Source organism: Giraffa tippelskirchi, chromosome 1 (assembly GCF_054371585.1).
Source record: "Giraffa tippelskirchi isolate mGirTip1 chromosome 1, T2T-mGirTip1v1.2.pri, whole genome shotgun sequence".
Taxonomy (NCBI): domain Eukaryota; kingdom Metazoa; phylum Chordata; class Mammalia; order Artiodactyla; family Giraffidae; genus Giraffa; species Giraffa tippelskirchi.
This window is the reverse complement of record NC_137275.1, coordinates 30,308,852-30,334,890: the sequence shown is the minus strand read 5'-3', so window position 1 is coordinate 30,334,890 and position 26,039 is coordinate 30,308,852. Positions and strand designations below refer to the sequence as shown.

The window sequence follows — 26,039 nt, the reverse complement described above, 5'->3', positions numbered from 1 at the left end:
TTAATTTTAAACCACAAGGAAAAGGCAGGAATAGGCTACGAAAAGGTGACAGTTTGTCCTAGTTTTAGGGACTCTTTCAGAGTGAGTGAGGACCTGATTAACCACACTGAAAAATCAAAGTTTAGAAGCACATTTTTTTTCCTTTATAAAGCCATTCAATTGCCCAAATTAAATCCTAACTGTCCTTATTTCACCAAATTGCAGATCAGACTTCTTTCTTCAGATGTTCAATTTAGGTTCCTTAAATCTCTGTACGGAACTGAAGTTCAGTCTCAGACATTTCCTTCTTATAAATGGCATCAAATTTCTCATTTTGGGCCACTGTGAAATAATTCTTCCAGTCACCAGCAATCCCTAAAAATTACAAATAAGGAAACATGTGAATGAATAAAATATTTTCTTTATGAAGGAAAAGCCACTGTATACCAAAAGAAAAGACTGAAAGAGTTTAAAGGAAGCCTTTCCTTGTATTTGAATACTTAATAATTCATTTCTTTTTTTATTGGTAATTACTTCCATCTATATATAAATAAACAGCAGGCTTCTCTGGTGACTCAGATGGTAAAGAATCTGCCTGCAATGCAGGAGACCCAGGTTTGATCCCTGGGTCAGGAAGATCCCTTGGAGAAGGGAATGGCTACCCACTCCAGTATTCTTGCCTGGAAAATTCATTCCACGGACAGAGGCGGACTACAGTCTATGGGGGCCACAAAGAGTTGGACACAACTGAGCGACTAACACTTTGACATGTTTATAATTAAACAGACTCTGGTTTTTAAAGAAACATTATAAGAACGGTTAGTTTTCTTGTCTAAATTTGCAGCTGTACAATAATTTCCTGAAAGAGATTATTTCAGTGTATCTAATTGTCTCAGATCATGGGGTTACCACTGATCACTGAATCAATTATCAGGAATATTTTACAATTTTTCATGAGTTGCTTTTGGAAACTGTACAAAGAACTAGTCATGAGTACAGTCAAACCATTAAACAAAAAGTTGATAAATATCATTTCCCAGAAATAATAAATGAGGATGTTAGGATACTTGGATGATTCTTATGTTCTCTGAACTCACTAGATACATCTTATTTTAATTTTAGAGGAGTAGGATAGCATTAAAATCAAACATATAAAATCACTGAACAATTTTTATAGAAGTGAAACTGTTGGGATATAAATTTACATTTAATCTTTTATTCTTGGATGCTTAAAAATGTTTATTTGAAAAATAAATTTTTAATGTACTGCTGATGTGTTTGGAGGAAAAAATTAATTTTGCTGTTTATTTAACATTAAATTGAACTTCCCTGGTGGTCCAGTGGTTAAGAATCTGCCTGCCAGTTAAGGGCACATGGGTTCTGTCCCTGACCTAGGAAGATCCCACATGCCATGGGACAACTAAGCCCATGCACCACAACTACTGAGCTCATGCTCTAGAGCCCATGAGCTGCAACTACTGAGCTTGGATGCCACAACTACTGAGCCCTCATGCTCTAGAGCCTCTCAATGCAACAAGAGAAGCCACCACAAAGAGAAGCCTGTACTGCACAACTAGAGAGTAGCCCCCAGTTGCCAAAACTGGAGAAAGCCCATGTGCAGCAGTGAGGACTCAGTGCAACCAAATATAAGTAAAATTTAAAAATAAATAAATACAATCATATTGAATTGCGAGTCTTATTAAACCATGATGGCTTCATGAAGATTTTAAATCATTTTAACAAGAGACATCCCCATAGACAAGATTGTTTCCCTGGTTATTATACTTTATTCTATTTTCACCAGATGTTGATAGTTCTTTCGAATGTTGGGAGGGTAGTTCATATTTGGGATAGTACACCTCTAAAGATGTCATTGAAAAGAGGAAGTACAGATTTAAACAATAAACAGTCATATATAAGGCATTCTAATAATTTTCTATTTTGAGTATAAATATTATGTACACAAACACATTTGCTTCACAAGAGTGAGGAAGTATAAAAAATTTTTGATAAAATAAATTCTGGCCAAATCTCAGGATTTTCTGTTTTGTTGCAGTTTGGGACATAAGCATAAACATTGGACTTTACCATCTCCCTATCGTCAATAATATTGTGTGACCAAACTATGACCTTGATTATCCAGAGTGGAACCCTTCAAAAGTGTTCTTAGCCCTTTGTTCATACTTCACTTTTGAGAATTTTCCAATATCCATTCTCTTGCATTACAATATGAGCTTCTTGAGCATATATGTTATTTACATTCTAGAGAATATGAGCTGTATATAATTGTTCATGAAGACCTTTTATTAAATACTAACAAATAAAAAGCATCTTTTAAGTGTTATTGAATGCATGACTAAATAAACAAATAGATGTTATATTAGATAAGAACATACTAAACTGCAAGATAATATGACTTGCTACTTTTATGTATATCATTTTTGATCAGAAAAAAATATAGTGTAAGCTTATATATCTTCTACGAAAATCCTCTCCCAAAGCTTGTGCTTCAGATGCTATTCTTTTCTCCATTTTATCAGTGATGTAACCAGAACTTTGGCAGATTTATGCAATGTCAGATTTAGTGTATGCAATGTCAAAGGTTCAGGGAATGGCACAGCCTGGATAAATTCCAGATCAATCTGACTACAAAAGTTGTGTCCTTCACTACTCCCAGGGGGGTGGAAAGAGTGTCTTTCTTATGTACTCTCTTCCTTTGAAGTTGTAGAAACTGTGGAATCCAGATGCTGAGCTTATTTCTATACCCTAATGAGATATCATCCAATGGCATCAATTTTCATGACTGGGGAAAAAGCTCTCTTGGTAGTTACATTCAATGATTTGGTATAACAAAAATTTGCCTTGTTTAATTAACAAGGATTTCTTTTTGTCTCTGTTTCTTGCACCAGGAAAACGTGTGTGTGTGTTGCCGTGTGTTGTGTGTGTATCAGTCTTCTTTCTTCAAACTTGTCATGAACCATTTATAATGAAAAATTACCCTTGACCTCTTATACTAGAGCTTACTTTTTAAGTAGTGTTTTGAAAATTTTAAAAAAAAAAACATAATTTGAAAACACTAGGTGTACACTAAGGTACAGAGAAAAATGTGTTAGAATAATCATATAATACTTTCAGAATCGAGGGTCTTAATCTACATGTTCATATATACAATATATTCCCAGGTTATGTTTACTTTCAGGCACACCAACTGAAATTTTATCTTTCTCTCCAATTCAGTAAAGAATATTGAAACGATAGGGTGACATCACTAGGTGGATAAATTTTCACATTTAAGATAATAACACATTTTTGACACAAACCACATATGATAACCCACAATTTATAGTACTTGACTTAACTGAAATAGAGCTGTATTTTGTCAGTGAATGTCATATTTCTCTATTGTAATCTTAAGTTAAATTTAGATTCCATGTTTATAGTTAACATAATTCAGATAGTATTTTTAGGGAACAAAAACTTCCCACATGTCCTTTCTCTTTGTGAATCCTTCTTAACAAAATGACCACTGCTTTCTAATGATAATGAGTCTATAGAGAAGATGGCACTGCACTGACCAACATTAATTTATTACTGGGAAGAAGGAGGAGGCCTGTGCCAGTTTAAACAAAGATTTAAGTTTTAGGAATAAAAAACATAGAATGACTCATATCAGAAGTGACAAAACCACTCCCTTTTTGCAGGGTCATAAAGAAAGGGAGAAAGATTATTAGGTACTCAGGGTGTTCCAATAACAGGTCTACATGCATTATTTCCTTTAATAATTTCTAATCTAACTCAGCAACTTTTATGGTAGTTATTTTTAGTGTCTTTAATTTACAGATAAAAAAATTGAGTCCCAAACTGGCTAAGTAACTTGGTAGAGATTACAAAGCTAACTCTCATTTCAGAGCAATTCATAAGAAAGCAAAAAGGAAAAATAAACTCAGAAAATAGTAACCTTTGCGCATAAATGAGGACTTGCTGTGGTCCATCACTTCACTTGGTAGATGTGTATAATTCACTAGAGGGTTGTCCTTCATCATTTCAAATGATGTGTGATGGATTATCTTATCCAAGATCTCATCATCCAGGTTTTTCTCTAGAAATTGAACAACCTTCTCGATTTCTTGCTTTGGATTCTATCAGTAGGGTAGAGATACACCCAAGAAAATGGTAAACAATAAATCATTAAAATAGTGTGAAAAAAATCATGAAAATGAAAAAAGACCAATAATTTATCTTTAGTAAAAGTAGTGGAAATATTTTGCTTATTCTAAATCTTATTTTTCATTCAAAGTTCAATAATAATAAACTTTAATGTAATTATTAATAGCACTTAGTAAAACAGATTGTAGCAAAAACTTTAAGCTCAATTTGCAGTTAGATTTGAAAACTGAATGTTTTAGGGACCTAGTATCTTTATTCCTTCTGTCTTTATTTTTCTGTTACTCCTCCAAATTGGTTTCTTGTTTATAATAATAATATTTAATAAAAATACTGTAATAAATTCAGGAAAACGGCAGATATTTTTTGAAGTTATAAACACTGATGAAATCTTGCTTGGATGTAAATTATTAAAAACAAACTCCAGTGAAGGTGCAAAGATATCAAGACCCAAATTATTCATTAGTCATTGAGAATAAGAAGGAAAATATCAGAGAAATAAATAATTTTTTCAAATTCTAATGGCATTAACTTAATATCTGTAACTCTTTAGGAATCTAAGCAAAAATCTGTATAGATATATCTAGAAAGATTTTGAAGGGATAACATCTAAACTCAATTTAGAAAGATGTGTCAGAGTTTACTAAGATGCAGTCTCCTGAGCTGTTGGAGAGTAAATTTCCAGTAAAGAAAATATTACTCTTGGAAGCATCAGCTCACTGTGTTCAAATGAGAAAAAAGAAAAGTGGTTGGAGTTAGGGTTGAGTTGTTCATAGGAGTGAGAAAGGCTATGAGGCAGGAAAGATGAATTGGGATAAAATTTAAAAAATCATTGGATGTCCTGCTGAAGGATTTGGACTGTATCTATGTAGTAGGGACACAACTGTTTAACAATGTGTCTTATTAACTCTGTGTGTGTTGAGTGTGTGTGTGTTGAATGCGTTTGCATGTGTATGTTTTGGTAAAGAGTTTCCTATAATGGAAGTTCTGACAATATTTTATGTATCAGACCTTGGCTAGAGAACACTGAGATGGCTACTAATGGGGTGCCGGGGTTAACATGACTTAAATGTCAGAAATGATGATAGTGAAGAAAAGACTAAGAGAAAAATTAGTAGTGAAAACATAGAAAAACATATGGACAGGCAAACAAATATAGAGCAATTTCTGTTACATATTTATTGTGTTTAAAGAATAATTTGGCCATTGCCAAAGTATCAATGATGACGCTAATTTATAGACAAGTAGAAGTTAAAGCAGAGAGTGCTGGCTTCTATTTCTTTTTCACCTTATTAATTGAGAGTTTGAGAATTGATGCAGACATTCATAAACCTGATGTAAATTATTAGGCTTCTCTCTGAATTTTATTCTTGATCTATACTTATAATTTTGTCCTATTATTGTTTTTATATGAAAACCATTTCTATAACATTGTCTAAAATATAACTGTATGATAGGAGAAAAATTATTGTCTAATAAGTTTAATGTATAGTAAGTTTGAGTGATATTCAAAATATCGGGATATTCTTATAGAGCTAATTAGGCCAGACTGTAAATCAATATGCATAAATTGATCTGAAAAAGGCATTTTCAATGAATAAGGAGAGAAATATTTGACACAAGAGTGTCATGTGGGGAGCAGCATGATGTCTGACTCAGAATTTGGATACCAGCTCAGCCTAGGAAATGTATTATATTTTTTATCCTATGGAGAAAAAGAACTACATCCAGAAGTTAAATTTGCTCTCTTCATAAAGTGAATAAGTGTTACTTTGGTCTCCAGAAAGTAAAAAGAAATACTTGTCACAGAAGGACAATTTTCTGTCTTATGAAGAACTTATAACTTAATTCTGATTAATCAAGCACTCAAGGGAGAGCACCACTTTTTAAAAGTGGTTTCATAAAACCACTCTAGTTTTACAGCTGTGTATTGTGTTGCCAGCAAATTGTCATACAGGGCAATGGTAATGTTTAGATCACAGATTCTCTATGAGCTACAAATAAGTGTGATAGAGAGTGGGAGCCTGGGCAGAATAGAAAAGGACTCTTATTGATAAGATATGAGAAATGCCCTGAGTTTCTCAGAAATACATGCAACAAGAGAGACTTTACATAAGGTAAGGTTCTGTGCTGAGCAGGATGAAAAAAAAAAAAAGTGAAAGTGTTCCTCATTCAGTCCTGTCCAACTCTCTGCTGCTCCATGGACTGTAGCCCACCAGTCTCCTCTGTCCATGGAATTTTCTAGGCAAGAATAATGGGGTGGGTTGCCATTCCATTCTCCAGGGGATCTTCCCAATCCAAGGACTGAACCAGAGTCTCCCACATTGCAGGCAGGTTCTTTATTGATGTTAATCAAATGTTTGTAAGGAGAAGGAAATGGCAACCCACTCCAGTACTCTTGCCTAGAAAATTCCATGGATAGAGGAGCCTGGTAGGCTACAGTCCATGGGGTCACAAAGAGTCGGACACGACTGAGCGACTTCACTTTCTTTCTTTCTATAGTTCCTTTTGGAGAAGGAAATGGCAACCCACTCCAGTGTTCTTGCCTGGAGAGTCCCGTGGACAGAGGGGCTTGGTGGGCTACAGTCTATAGAGTTGCAGAGAGCTGGACACGACTAAGCAACTAACACACACACACACACACAAATGTTTGTAACCACTGCTCATTCATTCATTCAAACAATCACTTATGCCTACAATAAGTGACCATGAGCACCTATATATGTGGTAGGTGTTGTTAAGTACTGTGGATGCAGTTACAAGAAAGATAGACATGCCTTCCATCAAGAATCTGAAATTCTACAAGATATCTTTATTTGCATGTTCAGGCTTTTCATGTTTGTGTGTGTGTGTGTGTGTGTGTGTGTGTGTGTGTGTGTGTGCATGTGTGTATTTCCTAATTAAATAAAATAGCCTGAGGATAGTCCTGGAACTTTGCAATAGTATTTAGGCTAATACTAGGTCATACGGGAGACTAGAAAAATCTTTATGAATCCATGAACTAACAGTTATGAAGAATGTAAAAGAGAGGGGCACACTTTAAGATATAATAGGTAGGGCATGTGAATCAATGGGATGTTCAGGAGAAAGTGGAACCATATTCACTTATATGAAAGTCAATGGGGACAATTTACTTTCAAACTTTCAACACTGAATGAGCAACCAAACATCATTAACCAAAAGGCAGAATAAAAGAAAAGGATTACCTATTGGAGAGAGAGAGAGAAGCAAGATGAGTTTAGTTTTCAACATGTTAAATTTGAGGGTCATTTTAAGAAAAACAAGGATCTGAATTCAGGTTATAAGTTAAAATGGAGTTTTTGGTGGGTAATTATCACATAATTTTGGCAACAGTGGGCATAGATATGATCATCAATCTATAACAAAGAGTTAAAAAAAAAAGATGACTAAATGATAGAGATTCACAGGAAAACCATGACAGAATGATAACCCATTAAATGAAGGAGACAAATTTGAAAAGAAAGATGCTCAAGAGACACACAATGATTGAAAAGGATAAGAGGATAAAAATGTCACTGATTTCACAATTAGATTCATTAAAGATCTTAGTAAGATTTGGGTAAACAGACATGGAAAATAAGCAAAGCAATTATATCATTTGAACTCCATAGATTAATTGAAAAAACTATTAATCCTTTTGCTCCAGGATGTAGTTGAGGAATTATCTATAATATATTTCTACTATTTTACCTCTTTCATATCTTCATAGAATAAGAAAAGTATTGGGTGTTCTTCCTTTTTCTTCCACCAACTTTTAACATGATTGAACCAGGAACCATAGGCCACTAAAACCAGAGGAACAGCTTATTTCCATAAACATTTATCAAATTGAAGATTTGTTTGGGAAAAATAAGTCAAATTATACAAATATTTTGTGGAATTTAATAATCAAGGAACTGAAACTATAAAGTCTGTTTGAATAAGTATATATAATCAGCTACTTATGGATGCACAAATTTCAGATTTTTAAATACATTAATTACAAAAGAAACATTTCAAATGGAAATACATTGACCTCCAATAAGTTACACTTGGCCACATGCAGAAGAAAATTATCCTTTTATGAAGTACTCATATCACTTATTTATCTAACTATTGTAAATGTATGTATAAAAGATTTAACTAACGATTTGGGCAAGCAAATTTCTGTTTTGAGTAGGAACAGAGAATGGGTTTTAGCGAAAAGAGATTTGAGAATATTTTCATTAAGCTGATGTGTAATACCAGGTTTATATATTGAATGTCATAGCAAAATATTAAGTGTATTTGATTTAATTTGAAATGATTTTTGAATGTACTTGTTACTGATTTGGGAAAAGAAGTGCTTTGAAAGGGAAATTCATACTTGTAATGGTTAATATTACTAAAAATAATTTTTAATGACATTAATTTTTAGCTAAGGCCATCCTACCATTTCCAGTCAAGAATTTCTCTAGATATTCTCCCCAGGTTCCAGGAAGAGGCTGCAAATTATTCATTAAATCAAAGTGATAAAATGAGACGGCAACATCCTTGGCATTTCGAGCCAGATAAATGATCTGTAGGAGGAGGATGAAGAAAATCGAATGCATGATATTTTATTTAAGAAAAAAATTAACATACAGTAGACATGTAAAACAACAGATTTGAAATCCATGAAATTAAAAACAGTAAAATATTAAGAAAATTAATAGAAAAGAATGAGTTGGATCTTTTTTAAAAAATCAACAAAATTGATAAATATCTAACAAGACTGACAAAATAGAGAGGACACAAGTTACTAATAATGAGAAGTCTTTGGATGTGCAGGCACAAGAGATATGTGGAAAATCTCTAACTTCCTTTCAATTTTGCTATCAATCTAAAATTCTTTAAAAATAAAACTACTGTAGAAAATAAAGTCTGTTAAAGAATAAGGAGGGAGTATTTTTAACAACTTTTTTTTTTTAATTTACTTTTTATTGAAGGATAATTTCTTTACAGAATTTTGTTGTTTTCTGTCAAACCTCAACATGAGTCGGCCATAAGTAAGTAAGTGTTAGTCACTCAGTCGTGCCTGACTCTTTGCGACCCTATGGACTGCAGCCCACCAGGCTCCTCTATCCATGAGATTTTCCAGGCAAGGATATTGGAGCAGGTTGCCATTTCCTTCTCCAGAATCAGCCATAGGTATACATATATCCCCTCCCTTTTGAACCTGCCTCCATCTCCCTCCCCACCTCACCCCTCCAGGTTGATACAGAGTCCCTATTTGAGTTTCCTGGGCCATACAGCAAATTCCCATTGGCTATCTATTTTATATATGGTAATATAAGTTTCCATGTTACTCTTTCCATACATCTCACCCTCTCCTCTCCTCTCCCCATGTCCATAAGTCTATTCTCTATGTCTGTTTCTCCACTGTTGCCCTGTAAATAAATTCTTCAGTACCATTTTTCTAGATTCCGTATATATGTGTTAGAATATGATATTTATCTTTCTCTTTCTGACTTCACTCTGTATAATAGGTTCTAGGTTCATCCAACTCATTAGAACTGACTTTTTATGGCTGATAATAATATTCCATTGTGTATATGTACCATAATTTCTTTATCCATTCATCTGTCGATGGACATCTAGGTTGCTTCCATGTTCTAGCTATTGTGAATAGTGCTGCAATGAACAATGGGATACATGGGTCTCTTTCAATTTCGGTTTTCTCAGGGAAAATGCCTAGGAGTGGGACTGCTGGGTCATATGATGGTTTTATTCCTAGTTTTTAAAGGAATCGCCATACCGCCTTCCATGGTGGCTGTATAAATTTACATTCTCACCAAAAGTACAAGAGCTTTCCCTTTTCTCCACACTCTCTCCAGCATTTATTGTTTGTAGACTTCTTGATGATGGCCGTTCTGATCGGTGTGAAGTGATATCTCATTATAGTTTTGATTTGTATTTCTCTAATAATGAGTGATGTTGAGCATCTTTTCATGTGTTTGTTAGCCATCTGTATGTCTTCTTTGGAGAAATTTCTGTTTAGGTCTTTTCCCTACTTTTTGATTGGGTTGTGTGGTTTTCTAGTATTGAGTTGTATGAGCTGCTTGTATATTTTGGAAATTAATCCTTTGTCAGTTGTTTCATTTGCTATTATTGTCTCCAGCTCTGGGAGTTATCTTTCACCTTGCTTATAGTTTCTTTTGCTGTGAAAAAGCTTTTAAGCTTAATCAGGTCCCATTTGTTTACTTTTGTTTTTATTTCCATTACTCTAGGAGTGGGTCATAGAGGATCTGCTTTGATTTACATCACAGAGTGTTCTGCCTATGTTTTCCTTTAAGAGTTTTATAGTTTCTGGTCTTACATTTAGGTCTTTAATCCATTTTGAGTTTATCTTTGAGTATGGTGTTAGGAAGTATTCTAATTTCATTCTTTTACACGTAGCTGTCTAGTTTTCCCAGCACCATTTATTGGAGAGACTGTCTTTGCCCCATTGTATGTTCTTGCCTTCTTTGTCAAAAATAAGTTACCCATAGGTGCATGGGTTTATTTCTGGGCTTCCTATCTTATTCCATTGGTCTATACTTGTGTTTTTGTTCCAGTACCATACTGTTTTGATGACAATAGCTTTGTAGTATAATCTGAAGTCAGGAAGGTTGATTCCTCCAGCTCCATTTTTCTCTCTCAAGACTGCTTTGGCTATTCAGGGTCTTTTGTGTTTGCATATGAATTGTGAAATTGTTCTTGTTCTGTGAAAAATTCCATTGGTAATTTGATAGAGATCGCATTGAATCTGTAGATTGCATTTGGTAGTATAGTCATGTTCACAATATTGATTCTTCCTACCCAGGAACAGGGAATATCCCTCTGTCTATGTCATCTTTGATTTCTTTCATTAGTGTCTTATAATTTTCTGTGTACAGTTCTTTTGTCTCCTTAGGTAAGTTTATTCCAAGATATTTCTTTTTGTTGCAATGGTGAATGGGATTTATTCCTTAATTTCTCTTTCCGATTTTTCATTGTTAGTATATAGAAATGCAAGTGATTTTTGTGTATTGATTTTGTATCCTGCAACAGCTAAATTCACTAATTAGCTCTAGTAATTTTCTGATACTATCTTTAGGGTTGCCTATGTATAGTATGTCACCTGCAAACAGTGAGAGCTTTACTTCTTCTTTTCTGATCTGGATTCCTTTTATTTATTTTCTTCTCTGATTGCTGTAGCTAGAACTTCCAGAACTATGTTGAATAACAGTGACAAAATGAACATTCTTGTCTTATTTCTGATCTTAGGGGGAATGCTTTCAGTTTTTCTCCATTGAGAATAATGTTTGCTGTAGGTTTATCATATATGGCCTTTATATGTTGAGATGGGTTCCTTCTATGCCCATTTTTTGAAGAGTTTAAATCATAAATGTGTGCTGAATTTTGTCAAAGGCTTTTTCTGCATCTATTGAGATTATATTATGACTTTTATCTTTCAATTTGTTAATATGGTGTATCACATTGATTGATTTGCATATATAGAAGAATCCTTGCATCCCTGGGATAAACCCAATTTGATCATGGTGTATGAGCTTTTTGATGTGTTGCTGAATTCTGTTTGCTAAAATTTTGTTGAGGATTTTTACATCTACGTTCATCAGTGATATTGGCCTGTAGTTTTCTTTTTTTGTGTTGTCTTTGTCTGGTTTTGGTGTCGGGGTGATGGTGGCCTTGTAGAATGAGTTTGGAAGTGTTCCTTTCTCTGCAATTTTCTGAAAGAATTTTAAAAGGATAGGCATTAGCTCTTCTCTAAATGTTTGATAGAATTCTCCTGTGATGCCATCTGGCCCTGGGCTTTTGTTTTGGGGGATTTTTTTTTTTTTTTAATCACAGCTTCAAATTCAGTGCTTGTAATTGGGTTGTTCATAATTTCTGTTTCTTCCTGGTTCAGTTTTGGAAGATTGAACTTTTCTAAGAAACTGTTCATTTCTTCCAGGTTATCCACTTTGTTGCCATATAGTTGTTCATAATAGTCTCTTATAATCCTTTGTATTTCTGCATTGTCTATTGAAACCTCTCCTTTTAAATTTCTAATTGTGTTGATTTGATTCTTCTCTCTTTTTGTCTTGATGAGTCTGGCTAAAGGTTCATCAATTTTGTTTATCTTCTCAAAGAACCAGCTTTTAGTTTTATTAATCTTTACTATTGTTTCATGTCTTTTTCAAGTATTTCTGCTCTGATCTTTATGATTTCTTTCCTTCTACTAATTTTTGTTGTTGTTGTTCTTCTTCTTTTTCCGGTAGTTTTATGTGTAAAGTTAGATTGTCTATTTGGTGCTTTTCTTGCTTCTTGAGGTACAATTGTATTGCTATAAACTTCCCCCTTAGAATTGTTTTGCTGCATCCCATAGGCTTTTAGTTGTTGTGTTTTCATTGTCATTTGTTTCTAGAAATTTTTTGATTTCCCTTTTGATTTCTTTAGTAACCTGTTGATTATTTAGAAACATGTTGTTTAATCTCCATGTGTTTGTGCTTCTTACAGTTTTTTTCTTGTAATTGATATCTAGTCTGATAGCATTGTGGTCAGAAAAGATGCTTAATACAATTTCAATTTTCTTAAATTTATTGAGGTTTGATTTGTAACCCAAAATGTGGTCTATCCTGGAGAATGTTCCACGTGCACTTGAGAAGAAGGTGTATTCTTCAGTACTGGGATGGAATGTCCTGAAGATATCAATGAGATCCATCTCATTTAATGTATTATTTAAGACTTATATTTCCTTATTAATTTTCTGTTTTGATGATCTGTCCATTGGTGTGAGTGGGGTCTTTAAGTGTCCTACTATTATTGTGTTACTGTCAATTTCTCCTTTTTTGTCTGCTAGTGTTTGTCTTATGTATTGAGGTGCTCCTTTGTTGGGTGCATAGATATTTACAATTGTTATGTCTTCCTCTTGGATTGATCCCTTGATCATTATGTAGTGTCCTTCCTTATCTCTTGTAATCTTCTTTATTTTAAGGTTTATTTCATATGATATGAGGATTGCTACTCCAGCTGTCTTTTGCTTCCCATTTGCATGGAATATATTTTTCCATCCTCTTACTTTCAGTCTATATGTGTCTCGAAGTCTGAAGTGGGTTTCTTGTAGACAGCATATATATGGGTCTTGTTTTTGTATCCATTCAGCCAGTCTGTGTCTTTTGGTTGGAGCATTTAATCCATTTACATTTAAACTAATTATTGATATATATGTTCCTATTGCCATTTTCTTAATTGTTTAGGGTTCATTTTGTAGATCTTTTTTCTTCTCTTGTATTTCTTGACTACATAAGTCCCTTTAACATTTGTTGTAAAGCTGGTTTGGTGGTACTGAAGTCTCTCAACTTTTGCTTGTCTGAAAAGCTTTTTATTTCTCCATCAATTTTGAATGAGATCCTTGTCGGGCACAGTAATCTTGGTTGTAGATTTTTCCCTTTCAGTTCTTTAAATATATCCTGCCATTCCCTTCTGGCCTGAAGAGTTTCTGCTGAAAGATCAGCTGTTAAGTGTTTGGGGTTTCCTTTGTATGTTGCTTGCTGCTTTGCTGCTTTTAATATTTTTGTGTGTGTGTTTGAAACTTCCCTCATAGCTTAGTCAGTAAAGCATCTGCCTGCAATGCGGGAGACTTGAGTTCAATTCCTAGGTCAGGAAGTTCCCCTGGGGAAGGAAATGGCAACCCACTCTAGTATTTTTGCCTGGAGAATTACATGGACAGAGGAGCCTGGCAGGCTACAGTTCATGGGACCGCAAGAGTCAGACATGACTTAGCACATCTTTTTCTTTCTTTGTGTTTAGTCTTTGTTAGTTTGATTAGTATGTGTCTTGGCATGTTTCTCCTTGGGTTTGTCCTGTATGAGACTCTTTGTGCCTCTTGAACTTGATTGACTATTTCCTTTTCCATGTTGGGGAAATTTTCAACTATAATTTCTTCAAACATTTTCTCATATCCTTTCTTTTTCTCTTCTTCTTCTGGGACTCCTATAATTCAAATGTTGGTGTTTTTGATATTGTCCCAGAGGTCTCTGAGACTATCCTCACTTCTTTTTATTCTTTTTACTTTATTCTGCTCTTCAGAAGTTATTTCTACCATTTTATCTCCAGCTCACTGATTCTTTCTTCTGCTTCAGATATTCTGCTATTGAATCCTTCTAGAGTATTTTTAATTTCAGTAATTGTGTTGTTTGTATGTTTATTTTTTAATTCTTCTAGGTCTTTGTTAATTGACTTTTGCATTTTCTCCACTTTGTTTTCAAGGTTTTTGATCATCTTTACTATCATTATTCTGAATTCTCTTTCAGATAGTTTGCCTATTTCCTCTTCACTTTTTTTTTTGACTTCTGTGTTTCTAGTTTGTTCCTTCATTTGTGTAGTATTTCTCTGCCTTTTCATTTTTTTGTTCTAACTTATTGTGTTTGAGGTCTCCCTTTCCCAAGCTTCAAGGTTGACTTCTTTCTTCCTTTTGGTTTCTGCCCTCCTAAGGTAGGTCCAGTTGTCTGTGTAAGTTTCATATAGGGTGAGATTTGTGCCGAGTTTTTGTTCACTTTTCCCTCTGATGGGCAAGGCTGAGTGAGGTGGTAATCCTGTCTGCTGATGACTGGATTTGTAATTTTTTTTGTTTGTTGTTTAGATGAGGTATCCTGCACAGGGTACTACTGGTAGATGGGTGATGCTGGGTCTTGTATTCAAGTGGCTTCCTTTGTGTGAGTTCTCACTATTTGATACTCCCTAGGGTTAGTTTTCTGGTGGTCTAGGGCCTTGGAGTCAGTGTTCCCACTCTAAAGGCTCAGGGCTTGGTCTTTTCTGTCCACTTGGCTTCATTGGAAAATGAGCTACTTTAATTAACTTCTCACCACTGTGGCATCAGAGACCAAGCTTGTTCTTCTTCATAGAGGAGACTCTACCTCAGCCTTTCACAAGGTGCTCATTTTGAGCCCTGTGCCCCGGCGTCAAACCATTTCTTCCAAGTTTAACAATATGGTCGAAAATCTCCATGAAATCAGGAATGCAAAGCAAGGAGGGGGTCAACTGTCAGAAATACTTGAGCTCTGAGCCAAGCGCTGGGTTTTACTTGCTGTGTCACCGTGAGCAATCCACTTGATCTTTCTGAGCCTCTTTCCTCCTCCAAGGCAGAGCCTGAGGGCGTGGCAGCCCAGGAGCAATCAGATGCCTTTGTCTGCGGTCTCCACGCCTGTGTGCTCTTCCCAGCCCGTCCCAGCCCCCGTGAACTGTGAGCTCCTGCGGGCACCTGGACAGCCAGGCATGCGGCTCCTGCTGCCAACATCTTTTCATTACAAAATTCAACAACTTAAAATTTAACAACTTAGATTCCAACATGTGACAAACTACTAAATGCCAGATAGATACTCTGAAGAGCTTCACAATATTGAAAAAAAAAAACTTTCCAATTTAAAAGTTTCCCAAAAGCAAATACCCAGGCTCAGATGTCTCACTGAAGAATTTTACCAAACAAATAAGAATTGACAACTTTATATTGAGTTTTCAGAGAAGGTCAGACTATTGAGGACAGCTGGGAAATAGTAGTAGCAATATTGTGCTAAGATAAGGATTCTGTTCCTACATAATTTTGGAAAATTTGCATATGCATGTTTAGGCTAAAACATACTGTGTTTTTAAAAATTTAAACACTTTCTTATATAGTACACTTCTCAGGGTAACAGGTGAACAAAACATTTGAGCAATTACTTTACTATGTGAGTAAGAAAGAGTTAAAAGTCATGTTAAAAACTGACTTGCTGTTTAGAGTATACCTTGCAGTTGTTTTCCCAGAAAGATTTAGGAATGAGATCAATTGGCAGATGTGTTTTCACAACCCGGGGTGATGGATTCTTCTCCAATTGTTCTAAACCTGAGGAAATTTAGTTTGGTTATATAGGTACTACAGTCTCCAAGAAGCCTGCATCTCCTGAATTTCTCAACCAACATTTTGAAATAATTTTGAGCAGTATGTAATGTTTCTAAATTTTGAACAAATCTCAAGCCTCATCAATGAGGATTCTAAAAGCCCGTATTTTCAAATGAATAAGGACTTGGGTTCTCTGTTAACCTCTTTGGGTTCAAATCCTAACTTTCTCACTTATTCATCATCAAGCATCTGAAAGTATCCCAGAGTTTCAAGGCTTCACTTTCTTCACCTCCAAAATGAGGAGTAGTAATACCAACCTTAGCAATTTGTAGTTTCATCATACCTCATACTGACTTTTGATTTGCAACAGCTATTGTATTGATAGTATAGATGATATCTTTGTAGAACATTAGCTGTTATACCTGCATTTTCATTATCCCCTTTATGAGTCATATTTATATATATACTATGTATATACAAAATGAAACTGTTGCTTCATTCTGTCTCCTAACTTCACCGAAAGATTTCTCAGCCTTTTCTGTCTTGTGATTATTTTGCCAGGCAAGGTCCTTTAAAGGATCCTCCTACACACATAAATATGAATATTGGGAATATGTAATGACATCTCAAGTATGCACATTCAGGCTCCAGAATAAATCTGAGTGCCACTTTACTCTCCTTCACCTACTGTATCTCACCTATACCCTCTCTGGTGATGCTTCACAGACTGGTTCCCCACCCTACCCTCATCTCTCATCAGTTTTCTGATTCCCCTGTCCCTTATTACTTTGATTCTATCACTTTTTCATTTAATATTTTTCTATGGTTCTGGAATCTCAACTCATTCTGCAGTCATTTTGGTTCCTTGTCCCAGAATGATCCTTTAGTTGCAAGCTTTATCATTTCCTTGCTGACTTCAGACAACCACACAGAAGGAACAACACCTTTTCAGTTGATCCTTGTCTAACTGTAGAAGTAATGAGTTCTAGTAGAGGAGAGAATCTGAGTTCTTCTCTTTACACTGATAGGCACATTCACCACCATAATAGTGTCTTCTTATCCCATGTTTCTAGCAGTATTCGAGAGCCAGCCCTTGCTTTTGAACCCTTCTCACTTGCCTACAGGATACCCTAGACTGCTGATTCTCTCTTAGTTCACTGAATATTCCTATGAATTATAAGCCCTGCATGATTTTTCCTTGTCTAGTCTTCAACTGTTTTAAATCTCACCTTTCCAATCTTTCATTGTTGTTGATTTTTGGTGACAGTGATTTTTTTTTAGTCCCCAGACTACCACCCAGCTCTTTTCTGCATCCAGGCCACCAATATCTACTTCATCTTCCTGAAATATGCCTTCTGTAGCTGTGTACAAAGATTTAGGTCTCCATTCAGAACTAAGATCCCTAAATATCCAGTCTAAAGTAAAGTCTCATGTTCCCTTTCATAGAGCCCTACCTCTGGATATGTTAAAGTAACAGTATTCATATATTGTTAGTTTATTTACTTATTTAATGTCACAGTATTATTGAAAGCTCATTGGGGACAGGAAATCCAGTTTACTTATCATTTTATATCTAGCCTATAGATCAGTGCATAATTCTTTAGAAACACTCAATAAATATTTGTGCAATGAAAAAATGAATTGTATTAAAAATAAATTTTGTATTTAGGAATTGGTACTTCTTTATTTAATTACAGCAAGGATCTAAGCTAAGAAATTAATCTATCAAATTTATTTATTTAAAAAATTAAGTTTTGTTACTTACAGGACCTGGAAATTATATAGCACACCTGGTGCCACACAGCAAGGTCATTGGTGGAGAGAGAGTGAGTGGGCCCAGAATTCTGCTTTTATTTTATTCTGGGGTGGGAGGCCTAGGGTTTTAAGTGCTCACTCTTTAATGGTGAATTTAAAACATAAAAGCAGAAATTTAAACCACAGGAAGAAAAAAAAACAAGATTTATTAAAGATCATCTTCTTCAAAATAGATGCCTCTTTGAAATTGATGCCTCATTGGCAATCTAAGCATATGTCAGGCACTTGGATTACAAAAACAAAAAATACAAAACCAAACTGTTAGGTTTCACACAACAGTTGGCCACCAAGAAATCCAGTGATTAAGAAAACAGAACGTAAGCTGCTTTAGGAATACAATGCCAGGCTAAATAGAAATGATAAACAGCCTTATAGGGCTGCCAATAAAATATAGGATACTCATATACTGCCAAATTTATTAATAATGAATTTTGTATTTTAAAAGGCATTGGTACTTATTTAGTTGGAGCTTCCTCAGTGGTTCAGCAGTAAAAGAATCCACCTGCAATGCAGGAGATGCAAGAAATGTGGGTTCGACCCCTGGGTCAGGAAGATCCCCTGGAGGAGGTCATGGCAACCCACTCCAGTATTCTTGCCTCGAGAATCCCCTGGACAGAGGAGCCTACTGGTCTACAGTCCATGGGGTTGCAAAGAGTCAGACATGCCTGAAGAGAATGAGCATACACACACATTTAATTACATCAATATTTTAAATTGAAAAATTAATCTGATAAATTTTATACAACAGAAGTCAGTAAAAGGTAAGAAACTTTTTTATCAGTAAGATTTCTAGTCGTTTTCCGTAACAAAATTTTTTATCTTTGGTTATTATACCTGGATGTGCATGCGATGGGCTAAACTACAGTTTCTCTGTATGCCTTGGTTACTGTTCTACTTGCATGCTTCTATTTCATGTTACCAAATACACTCCATTTTTCTTGCATGGAAATCACAAATACAGTAACTAATATGTTACTCTAAAATTATAATTGCTGGGTCATTTAAAATTACCTGAAGTCCTTAGTCCAGGAAGAGCCATTTCCAACATTGGGACTTTAGCAGATATAACATCTCGCTTACATTTTTCAACATCCCCATCATGTAGAACCATGTCCACAATTTCACTGATCCAAGTGGTACCTGTGGCAAAAGAACATTTTTTTAACCTTCACCTGAATGTGGAGGAAGGTCTCTATTGGAAGCCTGCCATCTTAATATATTCTCTTAGAAAATTAATTCTGTAGAATTTCCCCTTTTATGCCCCAAATGTCTATTTTCATATAATCAAAGTAGGTGGCTAGACTGACTGTTAGGAATACTAATTTTATTTAGTATATTAACAATTTTGTACAGAAGCTGATTTTCAGGAAACAAAGTTGAAGTTAGACCTGCATTTGTCAGGTCACAGAACTCACCTGATTTGGGGTAAGTGACTATCATGATGTCATCTGGTCTGCTTTGGAACTGCTCAATCTTTTCCCAGTTGTTTGCGAAAGCATAGGTGATGGGACAGCCATGGATTAGCTTCAGACTTTTTCTCACGACATCTTTTGAGGAAGTCATCTTTGTTCCAGATTATACGAATACCTAATGCACAGTCAAATCATGGAGAAAAGAGAGAATGAAACTAAGCTGAGTAACTGAAGTTATTAAGACACGGCAGTTTGACAGAGTAAAACTGGCCTTTAACACACAGAGAACAAGAAATCTAAATACAAAGGGCGTTTTTATGGGTGTTGAGCAGTAGATTGCAACAACAGCAGCTGGCTTAGTGACAAGCAGATCAAAGGTCTTTAGTGGAATGGAAGCCTGGGAAAGAGATAGAACTGAACATTTAAAAATCCAATTTTCCAAAACTACGCTAAAAAAACCTGGACCTATCATTCATCATCATACTTCTGTTGAATCTCATTTTTAAAATTTATTTATTTTTAATTGAAGAATAATTGCTTTACAATATTGTGTTGGTTTCTGCCACATATCAACATGAATTAGCCATAGGTATACTTAAGTCCCTTCCCTCTTGGACCTCCCTCCCAACTCCCAACCCACCTCACCCTTCTAGGTTGTCATAGAGCTCCAGACTGAGTTCCCTGAGTCATACAGGAAAGTCCCACTGGCTATCTGTTTTGCATATGGTAATATATATGTTTCTATGCTACTCTTTCCATTCTTCCCACCCTCTCCTTCCCTTCCCTCCCCCCAGTGTTCATAAATCTGTTGTCTATGTCTGTATCTCCATTGCAGCCCTGAAAATAAGTTCATCAGTACCATCTTTCTAGATTCCATATATGCACTCATTAATATGCAGTATTTGTTTTTCTCTTTCTGACTTACTTCATGCTGTATAATAGGCTCTAGGTCCATCCACATCTTTAGCACTGACTTAAATGTGTTCTTCTTTGTGGCTGAGTAATATTCCATTGTATGTATGTACCACAGCTTTTTTTTCTATTCATCCATGGATGGATATGTAGATTACTTCCATGTCCTAGTTACTGTAAATAGTGCTGCAGTGAACACTGGGGCATATATGTTTTTTTCAATTAAAGTTTTCTCAGAATACATGCCCAGTAGTTGGATTGTTGGGTCATATGATAGTTTTAGTCCTAGTTTTTAAAGGAATCTCCATATTGTTCTTTCATAGTGGCTGTATCAATTTATATTCCCACCAATAGTTCAAGAGGGTTCTCTTTTCTCCACAACCTCACTAGCATTTACTGTTTGTAGGTTTTTTTGATGATGTCAATTCTGACCAATGTGAGGGATATTTCATTGTAGTTTTGATTTGCATTTATATAATAACAAGTGATGTTGGGCTTATTTTCATGTGTTTATTAGCCATCTATATGTCTTCTTTGGAGAAATGCCTATTTAGGTCTTTTGCCCACTTTTTGATCAGATTGTTTGTTTTTCTGGTATTGATTGCATGAGCTGCTTGCATATTTTGGAAATTAATCCTTTTTCAGTTGTTTCATTTGCTATTATTTTCTCCCATTTTCCCAAGGTTTTGTTTTCTCCTTGTTTATAGTTTCCTTTCCCATGAAAAGCTTTTCATCTTAATTAAGTCCTTCTTGTTTATTTTTGTTTTTATTTCCATTACTCTGGGAGGTGGGTCATAGAGGACATTACTGTGATTTACGTTATAGAGTGTTCTGCCTGTTTTCCTCTAAGAGTTTTATAGTTTCTGGTCTTATATTTATGACTTCAATACATTTTGAGTTTATCTTTGTGTATGATGTTAGGAAGAGTTCGAATTTCATTCTTTCAAGAGTAGCTGTCCAATTTTTCCAGGATGCTTATTAAAGAGACTATCTTTTCCCCATTGCATATTTTTACCTCCATTTCTTCCAGGTTGTCCATTTTATTGGCTTATAGTTGCTTGAAATAGTTTCTTATGATCCTTCTTATTTCTACGTTGGCTGTTGTAACTTAGTCTTTTACATTTCTAATTATATTGATTTGATTTTTCTTTTTTTCTTGATGATTCTGGTTAATAGTTTGTAATCTTTGCTTATATTCTCAAAGTATCAGATCTTAGTTTTACTAATCTTTACTATTGTTTCCTTCATTTATATCTGCTCTGATCTTTATCATTTCTTTCCTTCTACTAACTGTGGGGTTTTCTGTTCTTTTTCAAGTTATTTCAGGTGTAAAGTTAGGTTGTCTATTCAATGGTTTTCTTGTTTCTTGAGGTAGGATTGTATTGCCATAAACTCCCTCTTAGAACTGCTTTTGGTGCATCCCACAGGTCTTGGGTCTTCATATTTTCACTGTCATTTGTTTCTGGGAATACTTTAATTTCCCTCTTTAATTTCTTCAGTAACCTGTTCATTATTTATAAATGTGTTGTTTAATCTCCATGTTTTTGTGGGATTTTTTTACAGTTTTTTTTTCCTATAATTGATATCTAGTCTCATAGAGTTGTGATCAGAAAAATGCTTCATATAATTTCAATTATCTTAAATTTACTGAGGGTTTATTTGTGACCCATGTTGGGGTCTGTCCTGGAGAATGTTCCATGTGCACTTGAGAAGAAAGTGTATTCTGCATTTGGATGTAATGTCCTGAAGATACCAATTAGCTACATCTGGCCTAATGTGTCATTTTAGGCTTGTGTTTCCTTATTAATTTTATGGCTTGATGATATGTCCATTGGTGTAAGTAGGGTGTTAAAGTTCCTTACTATTATTGTGTTGCTGTCAATGACCTCTTTTATGTCTGTTAGTATTTGCCTTATGTATTAAGGTTCTCCTATGTTGGGTGCATAAATAGTTACAATTGTTTATGCCTTCTTCTTGGATTAATCCCTTGATCATAATGTAGTGTCCCTCATCTCTTACAATATTCTTTATTTTAAGGTTTATTTTGTCTGATATGGGAATTGGTACTCCAGCTTTCTTTTGATTTCTATTTGAATGGAATATCTTTTTCCATCCTCTCACTTTCAGTCTGTATGTGTCTCTAGGTGTGAAGTGGATCTATTGTAAACAGTATCTATATGGGTCTTGCTTTTGTATGCAGTCAGCCAGTCTTTGTCTTTTGGTTGAAGCATTTTATCCATTTATGTTAAAAATGGGTATTGATATATATGTTCCTACTGGCATTGTCTTAATTGTTTTGAGTTTGAGTTTGTAGATCTTTTCCTACTCTTGTGTTTCCTGTCTATAAAAGTCCCTTTAACATTTGTTGTAAAGCTGGCTTGGTGTTGCTAAATTTTCTTAACTTCTACTGTCTGTAAGCTTTTGATTTCTCCATCAATTTTGAATGAGATCCTTGCTGGGTAGAGTAATCTTGGTTGCAGATTTTTTCCTTTCAGTGTTTTAAATATATCCTGCCTTTCCACTCTGGCTTGCAGAGATTCTACTGAAAGATCAGCTGTTAATTGTATGGAATTTCCCTTGTATTTCACTTGTTGCTTTTCCTTTGCTATAGTTAATATTCTTTCTCTGCATTTAATCTTTATTAGTTTGATTAGTATGTATTTCAGTGTATTTCTCCTTGGGTTTATTCTGTATAGGGCTCTCTGCACTTCTTGGACTTGATGGTCTACTTCCTTTCCCATGATGCGAAAGTTTTCAACTATCTCTTCAAAAATTGTCTCAGACCCTTTCTTTTTCTCTTCTTCTGGGACCCCTATAATTCAAATGTTGATGTGTTTAATATTTTCCCAGAGATCTCTGAGACATCTTCAATTTTTTTCATTCTTATCTCTTTATTCTGCTCTTCAGCTATTATTTCCACCATTCTATCTTCCAGCTTACTTATCCATTCCTCTGTCTCAGTTGTTCTGCTATTGATTCCTTCTAGAGTATTCTTAATTTCGGTAGCTGCATTGTTCATCTCTGTTTGTTTTTTCTTTATTTCTTCTGCTGCTGCTGCTAAGTCGCTTCAGTCGTGTCCGACTCTATGCGACCCCATAGACGGCAGCCCACCAGGCTCCGCCATCCCTGGGATTCTCCAGGCAAGAATACTGGAGTGGGTTGCCCTTCTAGGTCCTTGCTAAATGTGTTAACCAATTCTTTCATTTCCTCCATTCTACTTTTGAGGTTGTGTAACATCTTGTTATGATTACTCTGAATTCTTTTTCAGATTTTTTCTAACTCACTGTGCTTGAGGTCTCCTTTTCACGGGCTTTAGGGTCATATTCCTTCTTCCATTTGGTTTCTGCCCTCAGTAGGTAAGTTTGGTCCAGTGGTTTCTGTAAGCTTTGTATTGGGAATGAACTGTGCCTGCGTTCTGGTGGCAGGTGGTGAGGTTTTGTTTTTTTTCCCCTCTAATGGGGAGGGCTGTGTGAAGTCGTACATTTTGGAGTGTCTTTGGGAATCCTCTGTACTGATGATTGGGTTTGTAATTTTGTCTTGCTTATTGTTTGGGTGAAGCATCCTTCACTGAGTGTTGAGGGCAATTGGGTGATGCCAGGTCTTGTATATAGGTGGAGGCCTTCATGAGAGTTCTCACTAATTAGTACTCCCTGGGGTTAGGAGTTCTCTGACAGTCTAGGGTCCTGGACTCAACACTTTCAGTCCAAAGGCTCAGGCTCAATTTCTGGCCAGGGACCTGAGATTCCACAATTTGTTAGTTATGGCATTAAAGATGATTAAAATAAACAAACAAGAACAAAAGAAAAAAATAAAACAAGAAACAAAAGATGACCCCTAGACAATGGTAAGTACAAAATCAGACTAATAATTTTTAAACAATAGGATATACACCCATACACACACACACACACACACACAACCAAAACAGTCCAAAAAAAGAAAGTACAAGAGAGTGACCCAACGAGTAAAGGAAACTAAAAATGATATAGACTAATTAAAATCAAAACTAAGTAAAACACAAACTGAAAAACAAAACCAAAGCAGAGTGTCAACCAGGAAATAAAGCAAAGAAAACAAACAAACAAACAAAAACTAACAAAGATGATGAATAAAAGAAAGAAAAAGAAAAAAATAGAAAAACAAAGTTAAATACAAGTATATAAAAAAAGGGGGGCTTCTCAGGTGTTGCTAGGAGTAAAACACCTGCCTGCCAATGCAACAGACATAATGAGATGGGGGTTTGATCCCTGGGTGGAGAAGATCCTCAGGAGGAGGGCATGGCAACCCACTCCAGTATTCTTGCCTGGAGAACCCCATGGACAGAGGAGCCTGGTGGGCTACAGTCCATAGTGTCACAAAGAGTCAGACATGACTGAAGCTTCTTAGCACACACACAAACATATTATATATATATATAACAATAGGAAAAAATCAAAAAATAAATTTCAGAAAAATTTTTAAAAAGAAAAAAAAATTCCACAGAACTGCAAAAGGCCAACATAGAGGTAGAAATATATAAAGGAAATGAAAAGTGGGATTTAAAAAGAGTTTTCAAAAGCTTAAATAGAGTAATATCAATAATAAAATCAACCATAGGAACAGGGAAGAAAAATCCAGAACCAATTACAGAACAAATCAAAATATAAGAATAATAATAAATGTTTTCTTGGATAGTCCACCTCTGCCTCCTTAAAATGTCTTCCAATAATGGGTTGGTTGGTCTCTGGACCTCCTATTGGGACAGCTCAGACTAATCTGACCCTACTCCCGCATGTTCCTGGCCCTACTCCTGCATGTTCTTGCCTCCAAGGTCCACGGCTACCAGAGCTACTGCATTTTCTTTTGTGGGAACTCTCATTGCCCTTTTATATATTCCATAGACACAGAGTCTGACTAGTTGATCATGTGGATTTAAACTTCAGTTTGTACAGTTACTGGGAAGGTTTTCAATCCTCTTCCTTAGCCACACTGCCCCTGGGGTTCAATTGTAGTTTTATTTCCACCTCTGTATGTGGGTCGTCCACAGGAGTTTGCTCCTGAGGCTGCCCTGGAGGTTTTAGGTCTGCCTCAGTGGGGATCGGATGCGCAGGTGGTGCAGCTGCTTGGATCATGAGGACCCTGGCAATGTACACAGGGGAGACAGCAGCCATTGGTGCAGGAAATATGGTGCTATTAGTTTTTTTCTAGCCTCTGGCACCTGGCTTCGAAGGGCCTCTTTATCTGATCTTTCTCTGTTGCTCAGGGTATCAGGCACTTGAAGGGCCACCGTCTCTTGGGTAAATTGGTCAGCTGCTGGCCGTTGCGTGTGGGTAAAGAGAGGCTACTGTGATGGCTCCACCCTCTGCGTGTGACTCAGCAGTATTGCCTTACCTCCACGGCTGCCCAGCTTTCCTTCCAAGGTATTTCCCCCCTCCATCTCCTCCCTCACGTCCCCTCCCACTGTCTCCCTGCAGTCAACAGCAGATCTCACCCTGGGATTGCTCTCCAATCCCTACACTCCAGCTTTGAGCCACCGCACATTCCAGGGGACTCGAATCCTGTCCAGGGTATGTAGGGCTGCGGCAAAGATGGTGTGGTTCTCATTCCATTCGACTGTCACAGATGAGCTGCTGCACTCTCCAACAGCCTCAAATGCTTCTCCTCTGTCCCCAACAATTGCCCTGATGTGGGGATCTGATCCCTGCTTCAGGTCCCCCACCCCCCGGGTACATGTCCAGTCCTGACAACTCTCCATTTTTTTCCCCTCCTTCCTTCATTCTACCGTGATTTGTGTGGATCTATATATTCCTTTCGGAGAAGGCAACGGCACTCCACTCCAGTACTCTTGCCTGGAAAATCCCATGGACGGAGGAGCCTGATAGGCTACAGTCCATGGGGTCGCTAAGAGTCGGACACGA

At 36.0% G+C, this 26,039-nt stretch overlaps 1 protein-coding gene across 1 annotated transcript; it reads right to left on the bottom strand.

Annotated features, from left to right (window-relative positions):
- Positions 1–241: 241 nt before the first annotated feature.
- SULT1B1 (sulfotransferase family 1B member 1) lies at positions 242–19,381 on the bottom strand. The gene is made up of 7 exons (XM_081512857.1): positions 19,234–19,381; positions 18,830–18,958; positions 15,909–16,006; positions 8,576–8,702; positions 7,855–7,949; positions 3,938–4,118; positions 242–354 (listed from the first exon to the last, which is right to left on the bottom strand). The coding sequence occupies exons 1-7, from the start codon at positions 19,379–19,381 to the stop codon at positions 242–244; spliced, it is 891 nt and encodes a 296-aa protein (XP_081368983.1).
- Between the last annotated feature and the right edge of the window lie 6,658 nt (positions 19,382–26,039).

Bases quoted from the DNA above. Each gene is read 5' to 3' on its own strand.
- SULT1B1 (XM_081512857.1), bottom strand. From the start codon at position 19,381: ATGACTTCCTCAAAAGATGTCGTGAGAAAAAGTCTGAAGCTAATCCAT. The intron at 8,703-15,908 runs GTATACTCTAAA...CTCCTCCTACAG, and splicing joins TCTGGGAAAACAACTGCAAG to ATCATTTATCTGGCTCGAAA. The intron at 4,119-7,854 runs GTAAAATAGTAG...CCCTACTGATAG, and splicing joins TCTATGAAGATATGAAAGAG to AATCCAAAGCAAGAAATCGA.